Source organism: Plectropomus leopardus, chromosome 9 (genome assembly GCF_026936395.1).
Source record: "Plectropomus leopardus strain MGB_pleo_1.0 chromosome 9, ASM2693639v1, whole genome shotgun sequence".
NCBI lineage: Eukaryota > Metazoa > Chordata > Actinopteri > Perciformes > Serranidae > Plectropomus > Plectropomus leopardus.
Genome location: NC_142184.1, coordinates 33362456 through 33378514, shown reverse-complemented (window position 1 = coordinate 33378514; position 16059 = coordinate 33362456). Strand labels below are relative to the sequence as shown.

At 40.3% G+C, this 16059-nt stretch overlaps 1 protein-coding gene across 1 annotated transcript; it reads left to right on the top strand.

Annotated features, from left to right (window-relative positions):
• The first annotated feature begins 967 nt into the window (after window positions 1–967).
• Window positions 968–13770, top strand: LOC121947003 (uncharacterized). The gene is made up of 16 exons (XM_042491859.2): window positions 968–1476; window positions 3751–3827; window positions 3943–4044; window positions 4152–4211; window positions 4299–4368; window positions 6979–7144; window positions 7282–7351; window positions 7503–7658; window positions 9491–9547; window positions 9662–9787; window positions 10295–10419; window positions 10607–10658; window positions 10745–10815; window positions 10923–11090; window positions 11427–11535; window positions 11613–13770. Exons 1-16 carry the CDS (start codon window positions 1281–1283, stop codon window positions 13551–13553), a joined length of 3546 nt encoding a protein of 1181 aa, XP_042347793.2. The 5' UTR covers window positions 968–1280; the 3' UTR covers window positions 13554–13770.
• Window positions 13771–16059: the final 2289 nt, after the last annotated feature.

The window sequence follows — 16059 nt, the reverse complement described above, 5'->3', positions numbered from 1 at the left end:
CATACACATGTAGGACAGACTGATACATAAACATTAAGAGAGGCATTTTCACAGCTCAATCACAACATGACTGTCTGTCTTACAACCATTTTTTAAACACAAGTTTTAAAGAGAGAAAAATCAATACAGTTTCTGACAATTATATATATATATATATATATATATATATATATATATATATCCCTCCCCAGTGATTAAAAAATATTTTAAATGGCTCCCTGGTTTTGCACCAATACCGTCTCTCTGATAAATAATGAACTGTCCCTGTTATAAAACATATGCAATAGAATGTTTACTGTGGCAATATTACAGTTTCCGCAGAGGAATCGCTTGACTTTAGTCTTAAATAATATTAACAGTCCCTTTTGATAGACCTCCTGACTGTCAGGTACCTTAATAGAGGTCAGTAAAAGAGAAAGGAGCCACTCTGTGTGATTACAATATGCTCATTTTATGTATGTAATATAGTAATGTAACAACTGCCTGTCAGTTCTCATTGAATATGCATGACATTACTGGGACAGAGATGTACACAATAAGCTATTCAGATGGTAATGACTTTGAAGGTCAAGGCAAAAAGTTATGTGCTCATGTAGATTTTAATTTATTCAGTGATCTTTGTCCATATAGTGGGTAAAAATGAACATTCACATCTGACTCTCCAGATTAGGAATAACCTGCAACCCTCATCATATTAGTGTATTCAAAGTATGGCTGCCCAAACATTGCTGTGTCCCAGACCCTGAAATACGTTACACCCCCTGTTTTCCCTCTATATTGGATATGTAGCACTTTATTCAACAAAAGAGGTTAAAATTGACATAATACATAAAACATTTTATCCGTTGTAGGTCTAAATTATGAGATACTGACAATGATTTTCGATAAACAATAACTCAAAAGTTTTACGTTAAATACAAATTTTGACTTAGCTATCTCACAATTTTGATCTGATAAACTATATTTTTTTAATCCTCAATAAAACTATATGAATTACAATAAAACAGGTGGCGAACGAGACATTGTGTACAAAAAAATATGTTTTGATCAAGCATCGTATCCTCCTCCCTTCTTCCGTTTCACGTTGTACAAAATGTTGCAGAAGGCTGTTCGAATTCCTAAATACTTGTTTTATTTTGAAAGTTCTGGGCGGAAGCCTCCATCACCTGTTAGTGTACTTGACTCTGGTCCAACGAGCATGGGCTGGAGGGCTGGACCACAGCCGCCAAGCACGCTCTGAAACCCGGAGTAGTGCCCGTTGTTCGGTCTCTCGAAGCAGCATGTCGTGGCTCTTCGGCTGGAGGAAGGGCTCCGGGTCGCCGCCGGCGGAGGAGCAGGCGCCGGCTGCTCCTGCTGAAGGGGCCGGGGGTGCAGCGGGAGGTTCTGGGGGAGACAAACCTGGGGATAAGTGGAGTAACTTTGACCCGACTGGACTAGAGAGAGCTGCAAAAGCTGCGAGGGAGCTCGACAAATCACGTGTGTATTAATTTTACCCTCATTTAACAAAAAAACCTTTATTTGCTTCATTTATTTCTGTGATATATGTGAACTCAAATGTTTTTTTGTGGACTAAACAAACTTTCTGAAGTTAGCACGTTGTGTTCTTTCCAGATGAGAGCCCCGCGGGCCGAATTCCACACAAAAAAATGCTAAGCTGAAAATTAAGTTTTTAACTGGCAAATGTGCACACTTAATATCATGTTGTGTGAACAATGCGTAAATGTCGGCTGCCATTCTGTAATTCGGCATACATTTATCAAACTTCGCTGCACAATATAGTTCACATTTCAACTTTTCAAACAGGTTTAACCTCCACCAATCAGCGGAGTTTGTTGGCTGGCGAACTGTAAATTCCCTGCATGTATCTCTGAGGTTGTGTAATTTAAGGGATTGCTTTAAATCGAATTTGGCATGTTCTCTGCTGAATTCCTTACAATGATACACATGGCTGCTTTAAGTGTGCACGCCTGTTTGACCTCCACAAAGTCTGCAGTAAAGTTTAAGAGCTTTGGTGGGCGTGTTAGGAAGACCAGATGGAACAAAGTGTGCCCGCAAGCTCAGCCGCTCACCTGTCGCACACATGTCATGTCTTTCATGTCAGTATGTGCAGATGGACATGCTAACTTCCGTTCACTGTGTGGTGGTATTTTTACCCAGTGCATGGCTGTTTGATTCACCTTTCAAAATTTCTGCTACAAACAAACAGGTTCAGGTCTTATTTTGGCATTTTGAAGGCCTATTGTGTATGATTTAGGGAGATATATTGGCTGAATGGGAATATAATATAATACATATGTTTCATATCAAACATATGTATAATCACCTGGAAATTAGAATTATTATCTAAGAATGAGCCGTTAATATCTACATAGGAAGAGGGTCTTCATCCATGGAGATGGCCATGTTGCACTGCTATGTGTGGACAGTAGCCCAGAGTGGACAAACACTTGTGTTTAGATAGGACCATTTGCCTGTTTGCATTGTCCACCGTAGTTTGCAGCTCCGCTGCGATGAGGAGCATCACAAAAACACTGACTTTTTTTAAACAAAAAACTGCTTTATCCAGTGTTTTTCCAGTTTAAACCACCAAGTCAGTTTGTTTTGGAAAGAGACCTCTGAGGTAACTCTGCTTGCATTAACCCCTAAGAACTGTTAGAAGCATTTAAAGTGCTTTTCATTCTTCTCTCTCTTTTTTTGGATAAGTTTGGCTGTGTTCATGCATATGGCATACATTTAGGCAAGATTGTGTAATTTTTAATCTTGGAATTCCCAGCTCAGCTCCAACAATAAGTCTAAAATACTCTGTGGAAACAAAATTGTTACATTCTTACTGTTAAGTGCAAAAAATGCACAATTGAAACACATTCAAACTAACATTTTTGATCCCACAGCCATCAAAGTATAAAAACATGAATTGTATTAGTTTTGGGTGTCATTCTGGGCTTTTGCTTTGGAATTTGTGATTTTTTAAACTTTTTTCCATTTGATGGTGTCAGTTTTTTCCTTTTTCCATATTTGGCATATGAAGAAAATACATGCTTTTTCCATAGGTGCACTGTCAGAATCAATATCCCAGGCTGTGATAATAATTAAAAAATACTAATACTATATATATATATATATTATATATATATATATATATTTACTTTTCATGTAGTACTGAAAATAATTTATTTTTTGTCTTGTTTTTATTCTAAAAACATAGTGGCATCATGACAAAAACCGGGCATTTAAAGGGTTCAAATCTGAAAATTAATGAATATTATATATTTATGATTAGAGCTAATTTTGGTAAAAAATAAATTCAATAAAGTAGCAAATCATATTAATGTATAATATTATGTAGAGCCTGATTTTGAAGAGTGCATTTTGCTATACGAATGTGAAGCAGTTGCAGAGCTAGCAAAGTGTCAAACTAGGTAGGAGTAACACTCATTTTAAGCAGGAAACCGCCTTATTCAGTGTTTTTGACACATGAAATCACTGAATCTGTTTTCTTTCGGAGAAGAGGATACCTCTGCAGATAATTTGGCTCCCGGTAAAAACCTGAACACTGAAGGAATTTTAACTGGGAGAAGTTTCAGCTGCTTGCAATTTTTATCAATCCTCACCATAAGATGCCACTAAATCCCCTTGAATCTAACACACTGCTCCTTAAAATCCTATTAAAAATCTAACTTTAATTGTCCTGGTGGATTCAGATATCTGAATGAATAAAGCAGCATCACTTATTCATCTTTATTTCAACAGGACATGCCAAAGAAGCGCTGGAACTGGCTCGTATGCAGGAGCAGACTGTACAGCTGGAGCATGCGAGTAAAGTCAAAGTAGGTGTCAGAGGAGGGCTATTTCTCGTCAAAAGTGTTTCTGATGTTATTGTTTAATAGTCAGGCTAAACCTTGCTGTTAGTCAGCATAATATTAAACCAAACTCCCCCAACAGGAATATGAGGCGGCTTTGGAGCAGCTGAAGGGCGAGCAGATACACCTTCAGGCCGAGGAGAGACGCAAAACACTGGCAGAGGAGACCAAGCAGAACCAGGCAGTATGAAATTAACAGTAATCTAACAGTAATACAAGTGTCACCCACAAGGTGTATACAGTATATTTTAAATGTATATGGCAATGAGTTATTTTCTATATCACCTCTAGAGGGCACAATATCAAGACAAACTTGCCAGACAGAGGTATGATGATCAGCTCAGGCAACAGGTAAACCTTTTTTTTAAATGGACATTTGAAATGAACTCCTTGCATATCTGAATTGGGCCTTCATCTTATGTTTTTTTTAATCCACAGCAATTCCTAAATGAGGAGAACCTTCGCAAGCAAGAGGAATCGGTTGTGAAGCAAGAGGCTATGAGAAAAGGTAGAAGATTTACACATTCTTCTTCCACTCATTGCATCATGTAAAAACTCCTTTATCATCCTATATAAAGATGCAGTAAGAAGTAGGATCTGTGCTGCTCCAAAGCAAAGATCGACCGTGATATATCTTTAGAGGTCAATAAGAGTGTTGATCTGTAGCGATGACTCAGAGATTACATGGCTTACTGTGAGATTTGTGGTTTCAAAGTCTCCCTGGGGCCCCTGTCTTCTGTGTGCACTCTGTGGAGGTTCAGGATACTCCACAGTATGAATTGGCTCTTTATTAGACATTTGTATCACGTCTCTGCTTTAATTAGCTGGGTTACTCCTCTTATTTAATTTAATTTGAATAACCAGAAAGAGAGACACGAATAAAGCTTTTGTAATGGTGTCTTAATAAGTTAATAAATAAGTAAAAAATGATAACCATTACTCGATGATCGATTAATCGGTCGTTAAGAATTAAATCGAACATCTGAAATTAAATCAATTAATCGATAGGCTACACATTGCTTTCAAAATATAGCTGGAGCTTTGGCTGAGGATGAAACAAATTTGTTGTTGTTTGAAATAAGCAAAGTTTTTGTATTTTTTCTTCAAAGAACAATTAATCAATTGTTACTTTTACTGATTAATCGATTAAGTTAAGTGCTCATAATTTGCAACCCTAGCATATATATATGTATGTAAACTTACCAATGATTCAGTTTTTGTGGGTCCATAAATGGAGTACAGACAGAGCTCTCCATGACTTGTTTTCTTCCTCAGCAGCACTTTGTGACTCATGGGGTGGATCATTGATCTGTCAGTCTGTTCAGAGCTGATCAGATCAGATCAATGGATGAGAGGGGCAGCTGCTGCGAGTAAATGCAAACTTTTAGACCCAGCAGAATTAATTCACTTTCATCACGTCTGGTGTGCTGCTCCTCCATAACTGCCTAGAGTACACTCTGTGCTCCTAGAGTGTGGTGTAGTGAATACCTGAACAGTGTATTTACATATATTCCAACAGCGCTCCTAATGATTCGTCCAGCTCCAAAAATAGAAAATCTATTTGTGGCGGAAGGTGTTTTAAGTCCCAAACAACCATTTCACAACCAAATAAATAAATACTCAATAGAATTTATTTTAAAAAAGATACCGCATTCACTTTTGTCATAGTTATAATACGATCAGTATTTCCTGGTTTGTGAGAGAGGGTCTGGATGGACTATTATGGATGTGGAAACAATCAATACATTTACAGGATATTAGAAAAAGTCTAATTATTGTACCAGTATAACTAAAACTGGACTTGAAGACGTTAGTCCGACTGGAATTGTCGAATTTCTCCCCTAACACACCTAGTTAATGCAGTTTGGGGTCAATTTACTCCTTCGTGTATACACCTCAGTCGGACCTGAACTTGCCTAGGCGTTCTGCGCATGCTCCATAGTTGTCATGCCAGGCTTTGACCCGGAAGTTGAACAGCATAAAGTTGTGAAAATCAAAAGAAGAAGAAGAAGAAGAAGAACGGAAGAAAACAAAACAAGACGAAGGTACCGCAAGTAAAGCATAGAGTGTGTACGAAATGCACATCATTGAAAAATTATCTATTGTAGGTCTAATGTAGTTTTGTTTTTGCGTGAAGATCTTCACTGATCAAGGTAAGAGCTAAATGGAAATTAAATAACCATAAAGAAAAACAACTCTAACTCTAAAACTCTAAATTTGAGACAGCTAGACACAAATAAATTCAGTTCATATCTTGTTGCCTACTCGAGTGGAGCTAAACTCTTATTAAACTCTCCCCATTCGTCCTTTTTATTTATATTTTGTCCTTTTTTGTATTCATTTTAATGTTGCTTCAGTGTTTTCCTTCTGGTCAAGTTCCGTCTTTTTCCTGCCTGTCTACAATCTCTTCAAAATAAAAGCACCTACATGTTAGCTGGAAATAAATAAATAAAAGCAAACAAAAACAAAAAACTTAAAAATGCTAATTTAGTAACTTAACTGCTGAACATTGAGGTCATTACATCCACGATTTTACAATGTGACATGCATCCTGTTGCTACTTGCTAACTTGTGTAGTTTGTGACGAAATATGTAAACTGAAAGAAGGTCCAAAAGCAACTTGCTGACATGCTGAATTACTAAATCAGTTCTCCTCCAGTGTTTGTATACTGGGACAGGACAGTAGTCCAGTTAAATCCTAATCAAGCTATAATCATAGGTTGACGTAACTGTGCATGTAAATGCACTGAGTGGTAACACTGAGTGTTACCATCTTGCTGTCTGCGTCATTACTGCGTGGCACTTTCTTGCATCCAACCAGGACCATTTTTAAAATGGACACACATCACCATCTAACCAGTGTTACTTTTATGTAAGTTATAAGCGACTGTAGGGCTGGTAAAAGTTATATATTACTTTACAGCCACTTTAGTACAAAGCACATTGGGTTTAGAAGAGCCAATTAGTTTCAGAGGAACTGTGTCTGTTACATCATTTCAATCTAGTTTTGACACAGTGGTAAATTAAGATAAACCACACGGATTTAAGTAGGTCAAATTGTCAGTCCTGTCCTGCTCATAAGCATGTAGTTAATAATATCTGCCACTTTTCCTCCCAGCTACCATTGAACATGAGATGGAGCTGAGACACAAGAACGACCTGCTTCGCGTTGAAGCGGAGGCCAAAGCCCGAGCCCAGGTGGAGAGGGAGAACGCCGACCTGATCCGGGAACAGATTCGTCTGAAAGCTGCCGAGCACAGACAAACTGTCCTTGAATCTATAAAGTGAGGGCGAAATGACTTTCCACTTTCCTTAATCCTCCCAGTAACTGGCATGTTATCTCCCCGTATCTCTCTCAGCTGTAAGTACAATCCCAGCAGCGGAGCCAGCCAGTGTGATAATTGTGTTTTGTTCCTGGCAGGACGGCGGGAGCAGTGTTTGGGGAGGGATTCAGGGCCTTCGTTTCTGACTGGGACAAACTCACCGCCACGGTAAATCCATGTCAGACCTGTCACGCTTTGTCACACTGGCACCACTGGAGGACTGCAGAGGATTATGGGAAGCAGTTGTCTTCATATAGTTTGTTTGAAGATGTATGTGTTTACTCTTGCACCCCCCCCCCACCCCCACCCCCCCATACAGGTTGCTGGGTTGACATTGTTGGCAGCAGGAGTGTATTCTGCCAGGAATGCCACAGCGGTGGCCGGGCGCTACATCGAGGCTCGTCTGGGCAAACCCTCGCTGGTCCGAGAGACCTCAAGGATCACTGTTGCAGAGGCCATCAAACACCCAATCAAGGTCAGACTACATCCTAATTTTTATGGTTTTACTATTTATTGTGTGGTTGATGGCCTAGTGATAAAATCTAACCAAAATGTGTGTGTGAAAAGTAAATGTGGGAACTAGTCCTTGTTTTTCAAATCACAAGTAAGCCTCAAGTCTTTGCAGTCCCATGTCAAGGCTAACAAGTCCCAAGTCGACTCCCAAGTCCTGAACTGAGTCTCAAGTCCAAAACAAGTCGTAACACACTCTTCATTAAATGCAGTGCGATTTTGATTACACAATAATAATATATTAAATGTACAAAAGCATGAATGCTTTCTTAAATTTTTATTTTTGTTCAAATAAGTACGATTGAACTTGATAAAAAAAGTAGCACTGACATTGCACTTTCAGAGCACCTTGCACTATCAACCAGTACAACAACATGAATTTTGTGTGTTTCTGTCCTGTCTTGGATTTAGTTCATCACATGTTTCAAAAATGTCTTCAACATTCTCTTTCCAAATGTGTAAGACTATTCTTCCTTTAAAGGGGAATTACACCCATTTTCAGAACTCATACAGGTCATTCCTATGGTCTAACACAGTCCAAAAATATTAGTAAAAATGCACAACTCTCTCCCACATCCAAAAGCTGAAGCGCTAAAACACAATCTTGTGATGTCACAAAAGTCCTGAGCAAATTAAGCTCATGTGATTATACAAAAGAAAACAAACATTCTGTGTCTGCAAAATCAGTCTCCCATTCATTGTCTGTGGAGCAGCTCCACACTTCATACTTGATGACATCATGAGTTTGAGACTTTTGTGGTTTCTGTCCGAGAGAGCAAGAGTAGCTCATGTTCACGAATATTCATCAAACTTTAGGTGGTGTTCCCCGTTAAAGTGATATTGTATGTTAGTGCTTTATGTATGCGGTCAAATGATAAAATAAGATTACCTTAACAATAGCTGATTGAGGAAATGAAGGAAAAAGAACTGATTTGTGGCACATTTTTTAAATAACGTACTTTTAATCTTTGGGCTTGGGACGAGGCATCTAAAATTTTCAAGTTAAAAGGTTCAATTCTGAGTGAAGTCAAGAGTCATTGCTGTTAAAGTTTGGGTCAAGTTGCAAATCTTATTTGATTTTGTCAAGTTGAGTTTAAAGTGATCAGATTTGTGACTTGAGCCCAAGTCATGTGACTCCAGTCTGGGTTATTTGAGTCGAAACCACACCTCTAGTCAACTTAAAATGTAAATAAATTGATGCTGCAGGGATTATTTTATTATTTTTGTTGTATCTGAAAACATCTGTTTAGGAATAATGGTGAAATGTCTGGAGTTTTGTTCTAATTGGGATTTTTGACATCAGCCTGTAACAGCTGGAAGCGCATCAAATGTATTTATTTTTGACAAGAAATTGTTGAGATGGATCTCTTGATTCATGTCTAGTCTGCAGTTCACCCGGCAGCTGATCATGCCAAAATGACTAACTGTCAAGAACTTTAACATAAAAAAAATGCAAAAACTGTATACTATTTAAGTGTTTACAATGAATCAGCACATTTGGCAAGATAATAAGAAGGAGGATGTGTGCTAAATGTTTTAAGTAGTTATTTTCAGCATTGGTTGTTTTATCATTTTTAACTTAAAATCTGTGTAATGGACAGAAACTGAACTTTTGAATTTGTCTAGCAGAGCAGAAGAGTCACTCATTGGTAACAAAGTGCTAAAATTATGCTGATTTTTTTGTATATCATGATTAGATAATAAGAGAGTATATTTATAGGCACTCAGATTCAGATGTAATTCCATTTTTGCTAAAATAAATCACCATGCAAATCCCTCTATTTTTCTCATTTTTAGACAACCAAGCGCCTGAGAAGCCGACCGCAGGATGCTTTAGAGGGCGTGGTGCTCAGCGTGAGTCATTTACTCCTCATAGATTTTGTCATATAGATATTTTGAATTACACATTCATGTACTCTGACTTTGTGAAAAATGCTGAGTGCTGTCATTGTGCTGTGGATCACACAGGCAAGTTTGGAGGAGCGTGTGAGGGACGTTGCCATCGCCACTCGTAACACCAGGCAGAACAAAGGCTTATACAGAAACATCCTCATGTATGGACCCCCTGGAACTGGAAAAACACTCTTCGCCAAGGTATGGCTACATCTATTTTCTGCTTTACATTTTTTGACACATTTTGATGATATTTCTTGTATGACATATATTTAGCTTAGCATTTACTTACTATGTAGGATTGTTGGTTACTGTGTGTGTAAATAAGCTCGATAGCAAAAAATGAAAGTAAAAGCCAACCCCAGATTCACTTTCATCTGGCATTTTGGTTTACTTTATTTGTGTTTTTTCAGCGCTCTGTCTCTTGGATGCTGCTGCTTATGGTCTTGCACCTGGTCACTATCTTTTTATAAAGTCCCACTGTGGGTGTATGCTCTTATGAATGAACACAGAATATAAGAGGAAGAAGCAAAAATCCAGGCAGAGGACAGAGTCTCTGCAGACTGATAAATAAAAGTGGTTACTTCTATATGTGTGTATCAGAAAAATCCAGCCTATTATATCTTAGATATTTTTAATTGTTGTGTAATCTATTTTTTTGCCTCTGGTTGGTCTATTTTGAACAAAGCTCTTTGCATTGTCTTGCAGAAACTGGCTCTCCATTCTGGGATGGACTATGCCATCATGACAGGTGGGGACGTGGCACCCATGGGGCGCGATGGTGTCACTGCCATGCACAAGGTGTTTGACTGGGCCAACACCAGCAGGCGAGGGTACGGCACTTTAATTTGCTCCATTTATACTCAGTGAATTAGTACCAAGTGTATCAGCTGTCATTAGTGTAGACTGTATGTCGTGTTACATACAAAGCTGCTGTTGTTCTGTCGTCTAATTACATTAAAGGGCCATAAAGACAGCCTTTTTAAGCTCATTCGCTTTGATCTTCTCTGATCCCTGCAGCCTCTTGCTGTTTGTCGACGAAGCTGATGCATTCCTGCGAAAGCGAGCCACAGTGAGTTCAGCTGCAGTGCCATATGCATGGTGATGATGCCCTGCGTTTTAATCATATATTCATGAGTCATGATTTTGGCATTGCAGGAGAAAATCAGTGAGGACCTCAGAGCCACCCTCAATGCATTCCTGTACCGCACTGGGGAGCAGAGCAACAAGTTGGTATCTTACATTATTCACTGTGCATGGTTGAGCATGAAAAGGTCATTGCCATGACTGAAAAGGTTGCTGGCCAGGTCTAAGTAGTCTCATCCTCTCTCCTCAGGTTCATGCTGGTGCTTGCAAGTAACCAGCCTGAACAGTTCGACTGGGCCATTAATGACCGCATTGATGAGATTGTAAACTTTGCCTTACCTGGTCTGGACGAGAGGGAAAGACTTGTGCGCCTGTATTTCGACAAATTTGTGCTGGCTCCTGCCACCACAGGGAGACAGTGAGTACATTTATTGTATTTCAATTTCAAATGGCTACTGTTGCTGCTCTGCTGCGGAGGTGATTTACAACCACAAAGGAAAGCATTGGTCCCTAGAGGTCAACATGCTAGCTCAGGTTGCAAAGTGATGTATGTAATGTGTTCAAAGCTGAAACCAAATTGGTGTCTGAGTCTTTACTTATTGCTTTCATAAAATGGTGTTTAAGTACGCAGGAAGTGTAGAACAACAGGCATGGCAGAGTACACTGGCCAGTTAAAACCAGTAGATGTATTGTTGATCAATGATAAGCTCAAGGGTCACTTCCTCTACAAGCCTTTTGTGCTTTAACTCAACAGGAGATTAAAGTTGGCTCAGTTCGACTATGGCCAGAAGTGCTCAGACATTGCAATGCGAGCAGAGGGCATGTCCGGTCGTGAAATCTCCAAACTTGGTGTGGCCTGGCAGGTGAGTAGACACAAAATATGAATTTGCTTTGAAACAAATCTAAAGCTAACCGTGTCTTCAATTTTTTTTTCTGAAAGGCTGCTGCATACTCCTCTGAAGATGGAGTTTTGACCGAAGCAATGATTGACTCGAGAGTTGATGATGCCGTCAAGCAGCATGCACAGAAAATGGACTGGCTGCTGATGGAAGCAGGTGTGGGGGTTGGCAAGGTCGGTGTAGTTCTCCCTAAGGAAATGACTGCTGGAATTACAGCACAGGAACCCGCTTCAGTTGCAAAAACTGAAGATACAACCCCCACTGTACAAGAAGTCCTTCCAATCCTTGAGATTGTGAATAACGCTGCCCAGGTGGAATTAGCTGCTCAATCTTCAGAAGTGGAGGCAGATGCTATTCTCAAAGAGGCAGCCACTTTGGTTAAAGAAAGTGAAAGTGTTGCTGTGGCAGGAACTCCAGTCTTGAGTGAAACAGCTGAAACCATTGTTGAGACAGCAACTGCTGTCCCTTTGGTGCAGGAGGTTGAGGCCATCAAGGATCTGACTGAAGAGGTTGAGTCCACAGCTGTAGCTACAGAGACTGTTGTTCCTGAGGTAACAGATATAGTCACTGAGGTTAAGGAGGCTGAGGGTTTACCATCGTCCACCACCCAAGAGACTGCTGCTGCGAGTAAAGACGAGCCATTTGCTGATGTAGTTGCGCAAGAGACTGAGGCCATTGAAGTAGTCAAGGAGGAAATGGATGTTGTAGCACACTCCGAAACATCAGTCTCTGCTGCTATTCAGGAGAAGGAATTAGATGCTGTTGTCCAGGAGCCAGAGGCTGCAGTAGCTGGACTCTCCCAGGAAACTGTAGTCAAAGAAACTGAGTCAGCTGCCACGTCTGTTGATGCTGTAGAAACGGAAGCCACTAAGTCTGCAGAGGAAGTAGCAACTGATGCTGCAAAGGTTGTAGAGGAAATTGCAAGCAATGTAGCTCAAGTATCTGAGTCCTTGTCAAACATCGCCACACAGGCTGAAGCAATAGCAGCTGATGTGGCCAAGGTGGCTGATGCCGCAGCAACCATTACTGAGGAGATTGAGGCAATAGTCATCAAGGAGGTGGAAGGGATGGGAAGTGAAGCTGTCAAAGACCCAACTGAGGTTGTAGTGGAAACTGCGCCTGAAACATCAGAGGTTACTAAAGAAGTTGAGGAGGTATTGGCAGATGTGGTCAAAGAGTCTGAAAATACCGCGACAGAGGCTGTAAAGGAGATTGAAATTATATCAACAGAGTCTGCCATTGAATCTGAAGCCATCGCTTCAGAGGACGCAAAGGGGGCTACTGCTGTGGAGTTTGCTGCTGAGGGTCAGACTTTGGCTACAGAGATTGAGGCCAAACAAGCTGAAGTTGAACCTGCAGAAGTTTCCAAGGAAGCTGAAGTTGCACCACCAGAGGTTGCCAAGGAAGCTGAAGTTGCACCTCCAGAGGTGGCCAAGGAAGCTGAAGTTGCACCTCCAGAGGTTGCAAAGGAAGCCGAAGTTGCACCAGCAGAGGTGACCAAGGAAGCTGAAGTTGCACCTCCAGAGGTTGCAAAGGAAGCCGAAGTTGCACCAGCAGAGGTGACCAAGGAAGCTGAAGTTGCACCAATAGAGGTGGCCAAGGAAGCTGAAGACCTAGGAGCCAAAGAGGCTGATAAAGAGGCTACAGAAAATGTGACAGTGTCCAAGACAACTGAGGTTGCTGCCAAGGCAGATGAGGTCAAAACAACAAAGGCTGCACATGAGGCAGAGACTGTAGTGCCTGAAGTCACAGATGAGACAAAGTCAGCAAGCCTTCCAAACATCGAAACCAAGTTAGATGCAGAGACTGTCGTGCCAGAACAGTCTGAGAAAGTTGAGAGTCCAGCCACAGAGAAGTCATCTGCCTCTCAGACACCCAGCACAGAAGAAGCTGAATCCAGTCACACTGACAAGCCTCTTTCAGATAAACAGAGTGGAGATGACAGCGACAAACCACAAGCCAAGCCTCATCCAAAGAAGTGATCACTTAAAAACCTTGATGAAATGCTTTTGTGAATGAAGAGCTGTTGCATTTGTTTAGAACTCAAGCTTCAAGTGTAAAACATTCACCTTGAATTCTGTCTACTCTTCTGTCAATGTTTTTGTAACTCAATTACTGTGAATGCCAGAACTGAGGTAATGGTTCGATTGTGGCCTGTAGGTTTGCAAGAGTGCGAGTAAAAGTCTGTGTGGACCACTATATTGTCCGACTGTTACATTCTGCTTTCTTCCCTTCTCTTTTCTGGTTGTCATTGCCATTTTCAAAGTCTGTCTGTGTGACATTTTAAAAATTCGCCCTCTGAAGGGATGTTCTCACATGTGTGCTGACCGGTTTTGGCAAGAGTTCAATAGCACGTCTGCAAAATGTTTGTACAGAACATTTCTTCCCTGGCACTTCTTAGCAAGAGTGCTGGTGCGGTTGAGTCGTGCCCTTGATAAATACTGTTTCACCTTTTATAGAATGACTGAGGGCTCTGCCAGGCCCTTATTTATATGTAGCTGGAGATACTCTGTAGGTCTGACAAAGTGACACTAGGTCCAGAGTAACCCAACTTCCCCGTTAATGTCAGGTGCTTGAGATTTATTTTGTCTTCAGCTGCTGACATACTGGTGTTTAACAATGAGCGCTTTAGATCCAGGCAGCTGTGTGAGCTTTATTTTTATTTATTTATTGTTGCATTTTCTCAGTTTCATATTCCTGTATGTTTTTTATAGAGTGCTGCAGGGATGACATTATGTGTTTTTAGGTCAACACAGAAGTTAGTGCCGCCCTGATTCCCTCCTCAAAATGCCTATGGGATTTTTCCATTGGATTTTGGATTATGGCAGAAAATAAGCTCTGTAGCAAAAGAAAAGTTTATGATACTTACACATTTTGTTCAGCAAGATAATCTTCACAAATATACAACGCTTTTAGGATTTTTGAGGTAAAAATGCAATTACTAGAAGTAAAAAGATAGCGTTGGGCTTGAACCTGGTGTTGGCTGTGATGACATTCTGCCTTCTCATTTAGCTAATTGTCAGCAACCACCTTTTTACAGATGGAATATATGCCATGGTTAGACACCTGATAATCTTAAAAAAAAACCAAACAAACATTGACTTCAAGACAAGGGAACGAGCAGTGCTAAAATGCTAAGGGGGGACCAGGACCTTAGTGATGCATATATGAAATATTACTGTCTTTAAGACGCTATTGTGTGCTCATTTTTAAACTATCATGAAGTTAGTTATAGTTTGTGAAACTACACAACTTAAGACAACAATTGTTAATCATTTCGGCATAGCTTCTCTGGAAGGTGGCTAAATGACACACCAAATTAACGCAAAATTTTGGCGACGGAGCAACTGCCATAGTCATTTTGTGAGAAGTGTTTGGAACTCTTACCTCAAGATATATGTGTGAAAATGGGATCTAGGGGTACTAACAAGTCTCTCCTAAACTTTAGAAGTCCAGTAAATGTTTTGTTCCTTGCATCACTGAACTCCTTCAAATTAAAGCCATACCCCTTTAAAAATGTAAGGAAAATGACAACTGTAGCCTGTTTGAAGAACAGCAACACATACAGTATAACAGGATTATTGTGGAACTCAAGATGTTAACTTTACTGGTATTAGTCCATACACATCAGAAAATTAAAAAAATCAGAAACATATCCATACTTGATTCCTTAACTCTCATGTTGACATCATTTTCAACTAACCTATATACTTAGACAGCATATCGAATTCCTGAAATTCAGTTATAGCTTTTGGTTTTTCTCCATCTGGCCACCTCATGTTGTATTGTTCCAGTGAATACCAGTGAAGGGCTTTTCTCAGTTGCATCAGCATGTCATCGGCATTGTTAGCCGCTTTACAAGTGTTGTTCATCAGCGCTTATGAAATTTCTATTAGAATTATGACAAACCCCGACTGAAGTTGTCAGCAGGACCTCTCTGTATTATCTGTGTGTTGTTGCTGCTCCGCAATAACCTCTCGCTACCAGAACGCGCTCTCATCTTGGCTCACATGATAGGAGTGACACAATCAAACATCAGAGGTCACTGTTGTGCTTCAATGGCACTTTTAATAAAACAGACATTTCATCCTCACAACAGCAATGTCTGGACAGAGAGGACGAGGGGGGGGCTGGGTGAGGGTTCCCTCTGCTGATAGGCTGGTTGCTCCTGATAAGTGCGAGGGAATTGGATAACGAAAATCGAACTGTGCTGTTGAGCACAGTGTGGGGAAGATGGAGGAATGTGTGTGTCTGTGTGTGTGTATGTGTTGAACTCATCTTGGCTGGCATTTATTTCTCCTCTCGTGTCTACTAAAGAATGATAATATAGCAAAGAGAACCCCGACCACAACCCTACACGCTCCCCTCCCCCTCACATATTTACAGGAAAATTAATACATTCAGTTAATTCACTAAGTAACAAAGCTAATTAATCTGTGTTTTTAGCAGAAATCACATGGTTTCACATCCAGTTTTCAAACAGACTCG

Coding starts and splice junctions, on each gene's coding strand:
- LOC121947003 (XM_042491859.2), top strand. CDS start 1,281: ATGTCGTGGCTCTTCGGCTGGAGGAAGGGCTCCGGGTCGCCGCCGGCG. Junction 3,828..3,942: donor AGCATGCGAGTAAAGTCAAA/GTAGGTGTCAGA, acceptor CTCCCCCAACAG/GAATATGAGGCGGCTTTGGA. Junction 10,816..10,922: donor ACTGGGGAGCAGAGCAACAA/GTTGGTATCTTA, acceptor CTCTCTCCTCAG/GTTCATGCTGGTGCTTGCAA.